The 16,663-nt window shown below is 39.6% G+C and overlaps 1 protein-coding gene across 2 annotated transcripts; it reads right to left on the bottom strand.

Annotated features, from left to right (window-relative positions):
- Positions 1 to 2,667: 2,667 nt before the first annotated feature.
- Positions 2,668 to 16,646, bottom strand: LOC124278482 (ubiquitin carboxyl-terminal hydrolase 30-like). Of its 2 annotated transcripts, none has more exons than XM_046714186.1 (8): positions 16,430 to 16,646; positions 12,630 to 12,757; positions 10,329 to 10,475; positions 9,823 to 9,921; positions 9,158 to 9,361; positions 6,395 to 6,547; positions 4,769 to 4,965; positions 2,668 to 3,572 (listed from the first exon to the last, which is right to left on the bottom strand). In XM_046714186.1, the coding sequence occupies exons 1-8, from the start codon at positions 16,533 to 16,535 to the stop codon at positions 3,182 to 3,184; spliced, it is 1,425 nt and encodes a 474-aa protein (XP_046570142.1). In that variant the 5' UTR covers positions 16,536 to 16,646; the 3' UTR covers positions 2,668 to 3,181. The 2 variants fall into 2 exon arrangements, with proteins under 2 accessions (XP_046570142.1, XP_046570141.1); XM_046714185.1 differs by having other exon boundaries at positions 10,329 to 10,429; positions 12,585 to 12,757; positions 16,430 to 16,639.
- Positions 16,647 to 16,663: the final 17 nt, after the last annotated feature.

Genomic DNA, 16,663 nt, shown 5'->3' with positions numbered 1-16,663 from the left:
ACATATAAATATAAAAGTGCAACTACAGATGAACAGAGTAGATAACTAGAGATAAATATACTGGTATTTTAACATTTCCAAGCTGTCAACTTGCCTGCAAAATCCTTTAGCCACATGGATCCTGAGATTTTCATTCACAAGATGACTGTCTGATCAGAAGATCCTAGTCTGTATTTATATATGCAGCAATTACAAACTTTGGTTATCAAAGAGTTTTTAGGAAACTGCAAGATAACAGGTCACAGTTTTGCCAATAATATTTTGAATTTCAAAGGAATTCCCACTTTTATTAAGTAAACTGAAATGAAAATCTTACAATTCACCCATCTGCACTCTTGTCTTGTACAACATTCCCGAGTACATTAACATAAAATGTACTAAAAGACATCACCTAAAACATTAAATTTCTGGCACAGTAAAAAAACAGTATTTCTCAGTAACTAAACTATTTTCAAATAAATGCTGAATTGGTCTTGCAGATTTCATGTTTTAAAACAGGAATCTTTATGCTCAGATATGATGACCAATATGTTTAGTAATTGCACAAACACTTATAGGAAACAATGATTTATGAAACTGTAGAATATCATAGAGAAAATTCGTTTTAATATCAGCACAAGGGTTGTCATGTGTGACTCTCATATTTTGATAGTTACGGTTTTTGGTCACAGGACATCAGATGTGTTCAGGTATTAGGTGTTCACTACTTTGATGAAACACATGTGCGTGGCAATGTTCACAACAACCAAGGATTTAGTCAGACGTTATGTTCGCGACCACCTGGTGTCATTACTGATTTTCAGTCATCCACTCATATAACATTCACAGCTATTTTTCCTTGTATGCCAAATGGAATTTCACCTGTGAATTGGCAAGACGAGGTATTCTTTTGCACTGATAATCTGGTGTATATTTATTTATTTATTTATTTATACTTCATGTTCTGCTTAGTTTACATATCATTGATGACAAAAAATATATAAAATATTAAAAAATAATTTCAGAATGACAGGTCCTTTTTTAACATTAACAGCAAAGACAGCTTTGATTACAAAAATGACAATGAAATGTCACAGTCAGACATAAAATATCATTATGGAACAAAACCACGTTAAGACTTGTTATTTTTCATCACTTCCAAAATTCAGGGATGAGAATGAAGTTTTGAGAAAAAGTCTGAAAACTAGCCAGGTCCAGGGCGGTGCCCGGAGGGGGACACGAAGCTCCTGGTATTTAGGCATTTTAGACCTTTAAAACTGGCTAAGAAATGACAATATCATGAACACAGTAACCCCATTCCCCCTTAAAATTTCTCAACGGATTTAGGCGATTCACAAAAATTACCCTTGGCCTTATGAAATTCACGGAAATGTTTTCTCTTCAGCATGGTATCCTGATCAACAATGAACATTTTGATGTTATCTAACTACACAACGTTACATCATCCACTACAATCCACTAGGTGACTTAAAATAGCTGTTCCTTATAGCTTTATGACAGCACCCACTGGGTTCTTTTTGTTTCATGCTCAGCAGCTTCTGAGAGTTGTTGTGATCTCAAACTTACTTCAATGTCCACTACAGACACGAGTCTGTCAGGAGACAAGTCTCCATATGTAGTGATAACTTGTTATTTCTTTCGTCAATCCAACTTGTGTCATGAATGTTAAGATAGCTTGACCTTCAGTCGAGTCTTGAATCTGTTATCCTCCTTTGATAAAACGATTCAAGATGGACACCAGCTTCCTTATCATCTGTTATAAGATTCATGGGAAGATTATGTCAGCTGTATGATGGCGGTGTGTTGAAATTGAGTCTGGACAAGACAATGTAGTAATTGATATTGTCAGTATAATCTATTCAGCCGGGCAGCCAACATACCGTCAGATACAACACAGTTTCATGTTCAATTTTGTCACATGATTCAATCTGCAAGGTTGCCGGGCACCAATTTAACTTGGAATCTCATATTAACATGATTTTGGGAGGATAAAGACTGACTGACTGAGTTTGGTTTTACGCCGCTTTTAGCAATATTCCAGCAACATCCGACAGGGGATACCAGAAATGGGCTTCACACATTGTACCCATGTGGGGATTCGAACCCGGGTCTTCGGCGTGACGAGCCAACGCTTAAACCACTAGACTACCCCACCACCTCTGGGAGGATACAGAATCATCATTGGTTGTTGGCAGAGAATTTGACGTTCGGCTTTACTTAATGACTTGAATAAAAATTATCAGTATATTAATCAACATTGTGATCATGACTTGAGGTGGAATATAAAGGCCTTTAGGTCCTTCATGCAATCATAGTAACGCTGCCATTATCTGATGCTTAACACCCAACTCTGCTACGTTCAAACCATATGACAGCGTTAGAGTTTGAACTAGACAATCCATTGACATGGGCATTGATCACTGACTGACTGAGTTTGCTTTTACGCCACATTTAGCAATATTCCAGCAACATCACGACGGGGGACACCAGAAATGGGCTTCACACATTGTGCCCATGTGGGGATTCGAACCCGGGTCTTCAGCGTGACGAGCCAACGCTTTAACCATTAGGTTACCCCACCGGCCCAGGCATTGATCAATGCAAATTGGATACTAAGTTGACCTCCTGATCCCATAAGTTGTTTCGTGTGACTTGCATTGGTATCTGAAGACCAATTCTACTGAGGATTTTCATGGATGGCTACCAGTGACGGTGTTACTGATCCCAACAGATAAATTGATTATACACCTATGTCTACGAATATCATATTTTGTTTGAAAGAACATTATCATCTTCAGTAGCGTCAACACACAAGACAACCAAAACAGCTTATCCAGCTGAAAATAACATGTTCTGATCCTTATAATCTGTAATCAAATCCCAGGAATGTCCCTCATATTCTCATCATTAATTTAATGCCAACCTACAAAATTTTATGCAATAGTGATATACAAATAATATACATATCATCCACATTTCTTACTGCTTCTTGGTCAAAATCATGAACCAAATGATGATTGAACCAAAATATGATCCAGTACACAATCCGAACATTGTAAATCTGAGACTATTCCCCGTCTGCAAACATGCATCTTCATTCCAGTCTCAACACACAAACTATATACATCTACCAGTCTCACATCCCACTCTCAAACAAAAAATAATATCAAACTCCCTTTCGTCAAATCCTTTCATAGAACAGCATGTAAGCCTCCGAACCCAGCACCTGTTCCCTGGATGCCCTCTGGACATTTGCGTCGGATGTATATAACCATTTATCACTGCTTTTACCCGCCTGTCCGCACAAAGGGCTGCGTCTATATGTGACAAAATGTCCGGACAACTCGTCCCCGAGATGCGCGACAACGCTAGAGAGTCTGTAGGTGAATTCTGTCTGTTTGGGTAGGTCGGGTCCGTTGTGGTTGACGTCTCCGTGGGTGTTGGGTAAACTTAATGGACACGGTGGTTGCAGGAACAGCCCGTTCTTTGTCGTGTGGCTGTCGTAGTTGAGAGCACGTAACAAATTTACGGGAGCTGATTGCGAAACGAAACGTCCATTATTGCTACCAAACCTGAAAAAAACGAGAACTTTTATAGCCTAGTACATAAGCAATCAATTGTTTGTCAAGCTATGTTTTCACAAATCTGTTTTAGTAATACTTTCTAAACAACGAAAAGAGACAGTCTGTGTGATTTTTCCAGCTGTGTGATGAATAGGTTAGGTTTTTGTTTGTTTGTTGTTTAACGCCACACTCAGCAATATTCCAACTATATGGTGGCGGTCTGTAAATAATGAAGTCTGCACCAGACAATCCAGTGATCAACATCATGAGCATCGATCTAAGCATTTGGGGTGTGATGACATGTGTCAATCAAGTCAGGCAAGCTGTTTCCTCACTGTGAAATTTTAGCTTATTTCCCTGATTTCACAGTTAAGGCTGAAAGGGGTATATGTGTGATGCGAGCCACACCTTTGATATTTGTCTATGACTGTCCCTGACCCTGGCATTGCCGTATGGTTGGAGGGTTTGCTTATCACACCTAACAGCTTGATTCGATTCTCCTGGTATGGACAATGTGTCAATCCCATTTCTGGTGTCCTACTCCGTTATAATGATGGAATATTACAAAGAGATTTTTTGAGTGGCATTCTAGAAGTTGGTGGTATAGAGATGACAAAACTTTATGGGCGATCAACTTCTTAATTTTGACAATAGTGACATTTCGGTATAGATTCTTATACCGTATGCTTGAACTGACTGACTGACTGAGTTTGGTCTTACACCGCTTTTAGCAATATTCCAGCAACATCACGGCGGGGGACATCAGAAAAGGGCTTCACACATAGTACCCATGTGGCGATTTGAACCGGGGTTTTCGGCGTGACGAGCCAACGCCTTAACCACTAGGCTACCCCACCACCCCTTGATGCTTGAAAATGGTATAAGAATCTATAGCGAAACATCGCCTTTGTCAAAATAGAGAAGTTGATCATCCATAAAGTTTTGTCATCTCCATCACTATTATTATTATTATTATAGGATATTTATATAGCGCACATATCCAGGCAACTAGTGCATGCTAAGAGAGGCATAAAACAATACTCATGCACTCCTGATGGCATCAGGCAAGGCAATAACAGTACATCTGGTACCATCTGTTAAAGTCTACACAATGCCACCAGTTATCAACCCACCACCTCCCTCTCCCATGGCAGATGCTTTACCCACAGAGGCGGTCACCACAGAATATCTGACAATGTAAATACCTGAGGAGGTCTAGTGTTGCATCCTTTCCCCCGAAAAGGCCATTCTTATTGTCACTGTCCTTCCTCTTGCCCTTCATGTAGACGTAGCTGTCCATGTGAAGAACTTCGGGGAAGGAGATGAAGTCGTAGCGCTTGACGGGGATGCTGTTGTTGAGCCACTGTGTGCGCTGGATGTGAATGCACAGACACTGAGGCACCTGAAACATCGGGAATAAATATGAAGGCTGTGGTTGTGAGTGAGTGAGTGAGTGAGTGAGCAATATCACGGCGGGGGACACCAGAAATGGGCTTAACACATTGTACCCATGTGGGGAATCAAACCCGTTTCTTCGGCGTAACGCACGAACGCCTTAACCACGAGGCTACCCCACCGCCCCACTGTGATTGTGAGTGAGTCTAGTTTTACGCCACTTCAAGAAACATTCCAGCAGTATCATGGTGGGGCACAGAAGAAATGGGCTTCACACATGTGCAGAACTGAACCTGGGTCTTCGGCCTTAAGCACTAGGCTACCCTGCCATCCCATATCAAATCATGTGAGGTTCAATAGGTTAAGTTCACCCCCTACCTAGAACTTTTATAGTGGTCCTTTTAGACACTGTAAATTTGTGGTGTGTGGGTGTATTTAGTTTTACACCGCTTCAGGGGTGGAAATAACTTTAAAATTGCTAGTGTACTCCGGTACAGTGGCACATGTAAAATAACTTGCCCTGATAATTTTTCCACTATACTGGCCGTTTTCTTGTTGATTTTTTAAATAAATAACATAATTAACATTGGAAAGTCAACTGGACACTGGTACAGTATGATATACAAATTTGCTTGCCCGACAGAAAAAGACATTGGAATCGGGCGTCGGGCAATGGGTTATTTCCACCTCTGCGCTTTAAACATTATTCCAGCAATATCACAGCGGGGGACACCAGAAATGGGCTTCGCACATTGTACCCGTGTGGGGAATCGAACGCCGGTAATCGCTGTGATGAGCGAACGCTTTAACCACTAGGCTACCCCATCGCTCCTGTAAATTTGGGACTGTATATTAAGTCCTGTATTAGCAAAGATCCAGATTAGTCAAAGTCTGTTTTTGTCAGGATTTTCATACCAGCAGAGAGCAAACTGGAAAAAGAGCTTTTCTTTACCAAACTAAGGAATCATGGAAAGTCCATAATTTCCCATGCACACAGGTATATGGTCATGACTTTACTTAGAATATTACTGACTGACTGAGTTTGGTTTTAAGCCGCTTTTAGCAATATTCCAGCAACATCACGGCGGGGGACACCAGAAATGGGCTTCACACATTGTACCCATGTGGGGACTCGAACCCGGGTCTTCGGCGTGACGAGCCAACGCTTTAACCACTAGGCTACCCCACCGCCCACTTAAAATATTAAGTTAAAACTATGGTCATTACTAAAACAGATGTCTAAACAGGAATTTAAATAATCCCATAAGACCTGGTGCCAAACGACCTCTGAGAAATTGAAATAACATCTCATAGTTTACTGACGTTTGATAAATGAACAAATTCATGAAAATATCTGAGGTTTTCTATTCCCCATACTCCAAGTTGCTGCGGGAACAAAACCATGAAAGTTATATCAAATACTACCACATCTTTACCTTTCCTATAGTTAACTTCTTCTTAAAACACGATTTCGGTGACATTGAAGGATCTTTGGTGCCGGCTATCTTGGCACATCCAGGACACTGAACGTCCTTGACCATCTCGGGGCAGATGTAATGGTGGAGGAGCATGTCCAGACTGAGAGGGCCCTGGAAGACAAACAGGCATGACAAACGGGCATGACACACATGACAACCTTCATAGTACCTGCAGCAGGATTTGTACGTGAGGTGAGGGGAAATTGGGTTTAACGACGTGCTTGAGAATATTTCGCTCATATGACGACGTGCATGCGTGTGTATGTGTATGTGCGGCTGCTTGTACTAGCCCAGACTTAAGCTGGTTTTATAGTGCTAGCCAACTGAGATACCATGCCGCAGTGAAGCATGAATACCCCACTCAGATTCATTATACTGACTCCGAGCCAACCAGTCCTTGATGTACCCATTAATGCCGAGCGCCAGGAAGGGACCAACAAATTTAACGTCTTTTGGTATGACGCCGGGTCGGGACCGAACCCGCGACCTTCCGCTCTCCGGGCGGACGCTCTAACCACTACACCACGGAGGAGGTCCAGGATTTGTAATACATTCAAATATTTTATATATGTGAAACAAGGTGAAACCGTGAATCTGGTCTTACACTGCCCACAACCATACCCCAGTTATATGCAGGTTAAACATGTTACAACCCTATTAAATATACCTATACTATTGCCCCTTATCCCAACTTAATTCCCCAAAATAATGTTATCCTGCACTAGTGGATTTGTCTAAAGGTAGTGTTTATGTATGTAGATTTACTCCTCTATACTGAATACACCCTGTAGTAAAGTCTCTTTGTAAAAACAAGGTCCTTACTTCAAAGGATTAACCGCCAGTACATTGATTGATTGCTCATTATTGGCTAACTAAATTACTTTTTTAAAGAATGGCGGACATCATGCAATTAGTTGCCAGGTGTGCTATCTTGAGTGACCAATGGGACTATACACCAATATGAAAAACCTGAAACGATAGATCACTTTTTCGCATATTAGACAGTTAAAAGACACATGACATGGAACAGGATTCTTTGTCAGCTGCAGATGAATGGCATCTCATTCCTTTATGTGAATATTGATGGATACATTCACCGAACAAGGTAATAGCCTGATATTGTTGCTAAAACTTTAGTCTGTTTTAATTTTAATATTTGCATTTTGTTATTATTTATTTCTTATGACATTCAAAAGAATCATTTTTGTTGTTGTGAAGTGTAATGAGACAGACAACATACACTAGGTCGCACTCAGAACTCAGTGTGTGTGAAATATGATACACGCTTGGCAATCTATAAAATGTCTAGATATTACAATCATGTTATAAATTCACTAAGTATAAGCAGATCGTGTGCATTTTATTAAGTTTACAAAAATGCATACAAATATGATAATAAACTATATAGGATTATAAGACAAAATATAAAGATGTATATTGAGTTAACGCTTTAACCATTATTTCAGTCCTAACAGACGTTTTTTTACCACTGGCAGATGGTTAAATTTAAAATGTTTTCATTTGTTATCAAAATAATGCCATTTAATACAACATTCAGATTGACTGGTAGAGACCGAAGCTCACTACTCTCCCCAAGACTCCCCATGTACTTAGTTAGCCTTACTTTCAAAACAATGCTATTATATCAGGCTTCTCACCAAATTCAAGGTCAAACTATTTCTTAAATCAAATTCTACATCCATTTACGTTAACATTTTTAATAAGTCAATATTACTATGAAATTAACATTTTACATCAAAATCAGCATTTTTATCAAAGTGTATATTTTTCTATAAGAAACCAAATTATTCATCAAAGTCTACATAATTTTACAACAAAATCAACATAAAGATTATCAAGTAAAAAAGATTTCATCTTTGTTGATCAGTCTATACTTATACTATCAGTTGCGCATGAGGGTGGCGCAGCAGAGGTAACGAACCAGTCATGAATTCTGGGATATCATCCAGGTACTCACTGGACAAAAACAATAACAAAAGCAACAACCAGTCCACAGAAATTGCTCTGGATCAGTGGCCCTTTAAATATGTTACAACTCTGGCAGAACCAGTGAGCATTGGAATGGTACTGACAACCACTTATACATCAGGGTGAATCAGGAAACAACACCATTGCAAGCCAGGACTTGAATAAGGGAAGCAACTCTGGATAGCATATTGCACCACCTTAGACAACAGCCAAATCTATCCAACGTTAAGAGAAAGGCAGCAAGTTTATGAAATGTATATCTGTCGTACCCGCTAAGATAGAGTGAGTGAGGAGTGAGTGGGTGGGTGGGTTTTGGGTGGGTTTTGGGTGAGTGAGTGAGTGGCGAGTGGGTTTAGTTTCACACTACTTTTAGCAATATTCCAGCAATGTCATGGCAGGGTAAAAAAAAAAAAAGGACTTCACACATTGTACCCACGTGGGGAATCGAACCCGGTTCTCTGATGTGTCGAGCGAATGCTTTAACCTATAGGCTACCCCACTGCCCAATGAAGTCAAATGAACCACTAAATTTAGTTTGTTGTAACCTTAGTTCTTTATACACATTTTGACTAAATCATACAGCAAATGACACGAACAAATAGACAGTTTGCTACATCAGTTTGTTAGAAACATAATTTACTGAATATTTCTAACCCATAGCTCAGGGGCATCTTGAGACCATGTTTCTGGAAATGACTAAAGAGAAACACTTGAGTTTCCAACTAAACTCACCCAGAAGTTGGCTGGTATGCTGAGAGACAGGCTGTTGAAGAGGTCATACTTGACAGGGCACCGATGGCCACAGTCTCGGCACTGTAACTGGCTGGCCAGGAGGCCTCGGAAGGGATGTTCCATTTCCCGGTGAGGGAGGACAGGTAGGAGACCCTGGCTACGGGTCATTGCAAGTCCCTTAGGTTGGTATTTATTGCAAGGGTTCTGAAAAACACATTTTGAAAACACAGTTAGGAAATACCATGTCCACGATGAGTACAAGTGAATAGTGAGTGAGTGAGTGAGTGGGGTTTTACGCCACTTTTAGCAATATTCCAGCAATATCACAGCGGGGGACACCAGAAATGGGCCTCACACAATGTACTCATGTGGGGAATCGAACCCGGGTCTTCGGCGTGACGAGCGAACGCTTTAACCACTTGGCTACCCCACTGCCCTGAGTACAAGTGAATAAGTCAATGAATACATTGTATTTTCAACACACAAACTCACCTGAATATCAAAGGGAGACATTAGACACACTGACCTGAATATCAAAGAGAGACATTAGACAAACTGACCAGCACATTTGAGAAACTTCACACCAACTGACCTGAATATCAAATAGAGACAAACACACACAGAGTGACCTGATCATCAAAGAGAGATACAACATAGCTACTGACCTGAATAGCCTGTATGTCAAAGAGAGACACGACCCTGGGATACTGGGATGTCTCTTCATCCAGTGTCTCTGTCAACACCTGGAACAGCTCGTGGGCGTCCTGATAAAGAAAATTATGACGTAAAATGCATTGCATAAGTGAGATCGGATAGGTTATGTAAATAGGTTGTGGCATGATGACCAGAAAGCCATGAACTTGCTGTATTTACATACAGAGTAAGCATTGCATTTATGGAGATTGTAACTATGGTTTAATTTGGCTTCGAGACATTCAAGAGTTGGACGTATATTTGCTAGTTTTTCTGGAATATATATATTCCTTTGTTATGATAAATATCAAGTTCAGAATATCACTACGTTTTTCATGAAAGCCCAGGAGGATTGTTTTCGGATCCATGTTTATAATAGTGGCTGTTTTGTTTAAATATTATAGTTATACTTGATACCTCAGGAAGCTCAGAACTCTTCAACTAAAGGCTGCCTACACAACTAGAGAGAATTACTTGCCTGTTCCTCTGGAGATATAACCCATCTTCTGAGCCGCAGAGCTGAAATTACCTCCCCTGGACTGTATGGATCAGTGCCATCCAGTGTGTTGTCATTGACAACTGGGAAAGAAAAAGTACATAGAATGCATGTAAAACATGATTTTGGCTTCAAAAACAGATACATGATATTTGGAGGTGCATCAAATTTTTATGGTGAGATGTTCACCCATAAGCTTCCATATGTTTAAAGGACATGATAATTTTATGTCATAATGACGTATTATAGTTAATTATGTAACAAGAATAAGAACATCCTGGATTCTCCAGTGTATCATATCTCCATTTTATTACGATATATAATTATTCTATTGTATATACTGTCCCTTCAAGACTGCAACAATCAAAATATCACCAGAATTTTCCTTACTTTTCATCTCAAATACTAGTAGCAATTCGTATAGCATAATAGTCCAGGCAAAGTTCTTGTGGCCATTTTTGATATTTTTGAATGAATTATTAAGCAAATCATGTTACAACATATATTAAGTGAATCCTTGCTGCCAAAAAACCCAGTTTCAAAACTTGAATCATTCAAATGTGTCTTTTGAGAGCAGATATATTATGAAGTATTTATATTTGGCGGCCATATTTGATTTAGGCAATTTTAACATATTTCCCACGCTGGGGTTCCTTAGGACTTGTGGTATGGTCTTCTAGGGACCTCATAGAAATGCACTGTTGTGAAAACATTTCTGTCACAATTTGTTCCAAGTTGAGTGCTAAATTGACCTTGAATGCCTGGACTATAAGGCCTGTCCTCACTGTCTAAATTGGTTGGTTTGTTTCTTACACCCGTACTCAGCAATGTTCCAGCTACATGGCGGTGGGTTTGTAAATAATCAGGTGAGGTGAGGTGAGGTGAGGTGAGGTGAAATTGGGTTTAACGTCGTGGTTTGAGAATATTTCGCTCATATGATGACGTGCATGCGTGTGTATGCGTATGTGCGGCTGCTTGTACTAGCCCAGATTTAAGCTGGTTTTATAGTGCTAGCCCACTGAGATACCATGCCGCAGTGAAGCATGAATACCCCACTCAGACACATTATACTGACTCAAGCCGACCAGTCCTTGTTGTACCCATTAATGCCGAGCGCCAGGCAGGGACCAACAAGTACCATATTTTATCGTCAATTGGTATGACGCGGTCGGGGATCGAACCCACGACCTTCCGCCCTCCGGGCGGACGCTCTAACCACTACACCACGGAGGGGGTACAATTGGGATATGATGCACTGTCTAAATACCATGAATACTCAAGGGAAAGAGCGTTTGTTTGCTTGTTGTTTAATTCCACAATCCAGTGATCAACAGTATGAGCATCGATAAACGCAACTGGGATACAACGACGGGGGAAAGAAAATCAGGAAAATAGAAATATTTACAACAGTCTATTGATAGATTTAAATGTATGTCCATGTGTGGCTATGACCATGAATGTACATCTATGCTGTTTGTTGGCTTGTTATTGAAATATTTAAATACACACTCTGCAACATTCCTGCTATATGATTGCAGTCTTTAGATAATCAAGTCAGGAGCAGACAATCCAGTGACTGACAACATGAATCAAGTGAGTGAGTGAGTTGGGTTTTATGCCGCTTTTAGCAATATTACAGCAACATCACAGTGGGGGACACCAGAAATAGGCTTCACACATTGAACCCATGTGGGGAATCAAACCAGGTCTTCGGCGTGATGAACATGAATCAAGGGTATGTACCGTATATGACCGTCTATAAGCCGAATTTTGAGGACCAAAAAGCAGTCTGTAGAAGGGGGTCGCCTTATCCATGGGTTACGCTTTAGTCAAACTTTTTCCAGGGGTAAGAAAACAACATCGTATCATCAAGCAAGGAACAAACAACAGAAGACTACTTTGTCAATAGAGACGTCAAATTTGCAACTAAACATCACTAGACAAGATTATTTACCTTTTAAGTTATAAGTTGTTTTGCTGGGCATTGTATTATTTGCAGGGAATAAGATTACAGTGTGTATCTGAGCCGGAAATAGCACTAAACATACCATTTTGACACTGATTTTAAGGGTCAAGTTTGGGGGTCGTCTTATCCATGGGGTTGTCTTATAGACGGTCATATACGGTATTAGAATAAAACTGGAATTTAACACACAGGATAATCAGGATGGTATGAGAATATTGTAGATCAGTAAATTTCAATACATCAGACTAACAATTTGAAAAGCAACGATGTACCATTTAAGACTTTCAATATTGATCCAGCAAGTAAATCTAGGACACTGCCAGCTTCGAATTCCTGGACAGGAAGTTGTGTAGCCAGCAAAGGACTGTGGGACATGCCGCCCAGGACTGAAGAACGGCATTCAGGAAGCAGGTATTGCCAAGATTCTCAAGACCTCGACAGTGGTCTGAAACAGAATGTGTGAGAGTTCAGTAGGACTCCACGGTATTACCGGTATATCGCCATACGCTTTTCAAACGGTACGTATTGCTAATTATTTTATGAGAACCCCTATATTCGGCAAAGAATACATTTGAAATTTTTTGCGATTATCTTTATGGTTTAAATTAAAATTTACACATACTTTCATTTCAAAACAAATGTTTTCCTTCATTATTCAAGGGCAAACGGCATCCTGGAATAATATAAATGGTATAACAAGCATTGTCACTAAGGTGACATAATCCCCCACCGCAAATTATCAAATCAAACTTATAAAGTAATGAAAGTTTAAGATGAAGTTAAATGTCAACAAAAACATGACCAGTCAACCTCTCTTGATATCTTGCTGTTTAGTTGTTCAAACACACACATATTTTCAACACTGACTTTGACCTTGACATGAATGTCATAGTGTATGAAATATGCAAAACTAGTACTAAAGAAATTGCTTATTGAAAACATTCAAGGGAGGTCTTGAAAGTCTATGAAGAAAATCCAGAGACCCGCTCTTAAAATATCTTGCTGACAATTCATGTTAACATCCTGTAATCTTCAAAGTGTCGCCGCGGACCCTAAAAAATTATGTGAAGGTCACCAAAATTGACTGGGCCCTGGGCCTTCCCTAGATGAAGCTTGGTGACAAATATGAAGAAAATCCACTCAATTTTTTGATATCTTGATGACTATCTTAACATGCAATTTAACATTCTGAAATCTTCAAAGTGTCTCTGTGACCTTGAAAATTAAGTGAAGGTCACCCTGGATGAAGCTTGGTGTCAAATAAGAAGAAACTCCAGTGAATGGCTCTTGAGGTATCACGCTGACAAGCATAACATGTAGGTTAGTATGCTGAAATCTTCAAAGTGTCTCTGTGACCTTGAAAATTAAGTGAAGGTCACCAAAATTGAATGGGCCCTGCGCCTTCCCTAGATAAAGCTTGGTACTGTTAAATATGAAGAAAATCCAGTGAATGGTTCTTGAGATAGCTTAACGGAGGTAAAACGTTAAAGTCCCCTTTGTGACCTTGAAATGAAGGTCAAGGTCACCAAACCTGACTCGCACCTTCCTTTTTACTGTGATGAACCTAGGTACCAAATATGAAAAGAATCCAGTCAACTGTTCTTAAGATATTCCAATTCGTGACGCACGGATGTAAACGGACAGACGGATGCAGCCTATTAATATAACCCCCTGCTTCAAGGGGATAAAATGAAACTAGAATCCATGACTATGCAACCTTATTATGCGATAGCTATTATGAGAACCATAACATATATAGAGAATACTATACGAGGTCGTTACATCACGTTTAATTATAACGAACGAGTGTCCTTCCTATGGTATCTGACCGGTTTAAAAAACGAGGTCGGATAACATAGGAAGGTCACGAAGTTCGTGATAATTCGTATGTAATGAGACCGAAAGTGTGGTATTTTATTTATTACCCACGTCTTACATGCATTAAATTGACCAAATAGCCTATTTTGTTATATATTTATGGCTTCAAACTGAAACCGGGTTCGTGAAGAGGTTGCGGAAGAGTTTTGTACTGTAGTACAATATTTGCATGACGCCACACTGTAATGACGCCACTGCCTTGGTAACCGACGCCACGATGCATGTGAGTTGTCATCACCTCGTACAGCCTCCTACAGTAAACTACTCCGTAGCACCCGTTTCTTGGTTTGCAGTTGCTTGATTCGCTAACATCACTGGTGGAAACATTGCGCTTTGTTTTTGACGGATATAATGTCTCAGTTCGACTCACAATTAAACAGCTGCACGGCAACATTCGCAATGTTTACATTCCCACAATGCATTTGAGTTGTAGAATGAATGAATTCACGTATTTGTTATAAATGAAAAATAGTTATGTCAGAATGTGACCTAATTGAGAGGTCATTGGTTATCCAATCAAACTGTTAGAATCTCAGGTCAAGTCGTTCACGACACAGGTCAACGTATGACGCACGAGATTAGTATGCAACTACCCATACGCTGACCACGTGGGTAATAAATTGCAATATGTATCGCAATATGGGTACCTGTTTTTGCAATACTTTATTTGCCAATACACAGTCCTAAAGTTCAGTCTACTTTCATCAGCATTTCAGTTACCAGAAAATCATGGACCCTTGTCTTAATTATGTCTAGTGGGAGAAATTCTGATTTGATCAAGCTCTGAGATATCTTCCATTTCTTTGCATTGCATAAATTTGCATCCAGTACACAATAAAATGTAGAGAGTGGATACAGAAAAACAAAAATACCATGTCCTGAGATATCCACAAAAATATCAACATGTACAGAGCACTAAAAGTGGGTGTTCTGTTATTTCAGAGACCATATACTGATATGGTCTCTGGTTATTTCAACATTCAATCATGACCTTGTCCACATTCATTCCAAGCACTACCAAAGGACTCTGAATTAAGCAATCTATTCGTTGGTTTCACCATTACTTTTCAACTCTAATACTACCTGCATGCGCAGAGCGTATTCTAGAAAAATATCCACTGGCATGCTTCCGGTTTGGTACGTATGTTTATCGATAGTGTAAACACTCCAAAGAAAACAAAATATCAAAACAAATATATAGTTTTATGTCAAATACAAAAATCAACTGATCCCAAATTGATTTATGAAACAGAGGCCGGGATTAGTTAAATAAATAGCTTCATTTATGTTAACAAGCTCTTGTATAAAGACATCTCACCACCACCGTCCTTCCCGCACATCCCCTTCTCACAACTAAACAAACACATCTCTGATGGAATTGCAACCAAAATAGGACATCAATTATTGAAAAGCAGAGGCAAATGGAAGTATGTACTCAGCTATGAACAGTTGTCACAACGTAAATAATTTTCATAACAGCTTTTATTTAGCGTGCATTTTTTACACTATCGATAAACATACGACCAAACTGGAATCATGTCAGTGGATATTTTTCACACGCTCTGCGCATACGCACAGCGAGTTGAACAGTAATGTGAAACCAACGAATTACTGCAGTTAATTACAATATGAAAGGTGGCCTATATCCTTCGCTACTGTGAAACTTCCTGCACTTATCTTCAATTGCTTATCTTGATATCCTTTTCTGGGGCAATGAGATAATAATAAGCAAGCTGCATTAAAAACTGACTTCTCACAGTTGTGATTTAATTATCGCCATCATTATTTTTCCATTACAAGTTGCATTCAAACACAAATTAAACAAGACTCGCGTCTACTTCCGTAAAGTTACTTGTCCATGAACAATGTCAACGAGTAACAAAACCAAGGTATGTGGCCTATAATCACGTGGAACAGATGTTCTAGTTACCAACCTAATATACACGAGATTATATTCCTGACGCAACGAGACACTCAATGTGTACTGAAGGTACATGTGTATAGCAAATAGATGTCAAGGGCAGGATTGGTCCTGAGGATTGTAATTGTATGGGCATTGAAATTAACTGTTTTAATCGAATATTCACCACTGACACATGAAGATAATAACAGTGACACCACATCGTCAATGTGATCATAATGTCATCAATCGACAAACAAACCATGTTTCTGTATATGTTACACTGTAGTGTAGGTACAATAATGCCAATTTACAGGTCGTATTTTCAAGAAAATTCACCTTTTCTCTTGGGTTTCTTTCTCTCGCCTGGACCCCAGAAAACGTAAACACTTGCTAAAACTGCGGCAGCCGCTCCACCTACTATTGCAAGTTGTTTAGAAAACATAACACAGTCCAAAGTAAAGATTTACGCCTCACACACGGCAAAATTGAAACGTAAACAACAATCACCCATCACACCATCGTTCCACCATGTTGGACTAGTCCAATATGAGGTGAGCTAGGCTGTTCAGT

Source organism: Haliotis rubra, unplaced genomic scaffold (genome assembly GCF_003918875.1).
Source record: "Haliotis rubra isolate DU_JTF1 unplaced genomic scaffold, ASM391887v1 Scf238, whole genome shotgun sequence".
NCBI lineage: Eukaryota > Metazoa > Mollusca > Gastropoda > Lepetellida > Haliotidae > Haliotis > Haliotis rubra.
The sequence above is the reverse complement of the archived record's forward strand: the minus strand, read 5'-3'. Positions and strand labels throughout refer to the sequence as shown.

What these genes read in the sequence shown, in the direction of transcription:
- LOC124278482 (XM_046714186.1), bottom strand. Translation starts at nt 16,535, where the DNA reads ATGTTTTCTAAACAACTTGCAATAGTAGGTGGAGCGGCTGCCGCAGTT. An exon ending in AAAGAAACCCAAGAGAAAAG is followed by an intron (nt 12,758 to 16,429) that starts GTGAATTTTCTT and finishes ATTCTGTTTCAG; the next exon opens with ACCACTGTCGAGGTCTTGAG. An exon ending in TTATATCTCCAGAGGAACAG is followed by an intron (nt 9,922 to 10,328) that starts GCAAGTAATTCT and finishes TTTCTTTATCAG; the next exon opens with GACGCCCACGAGCTGTTCCA.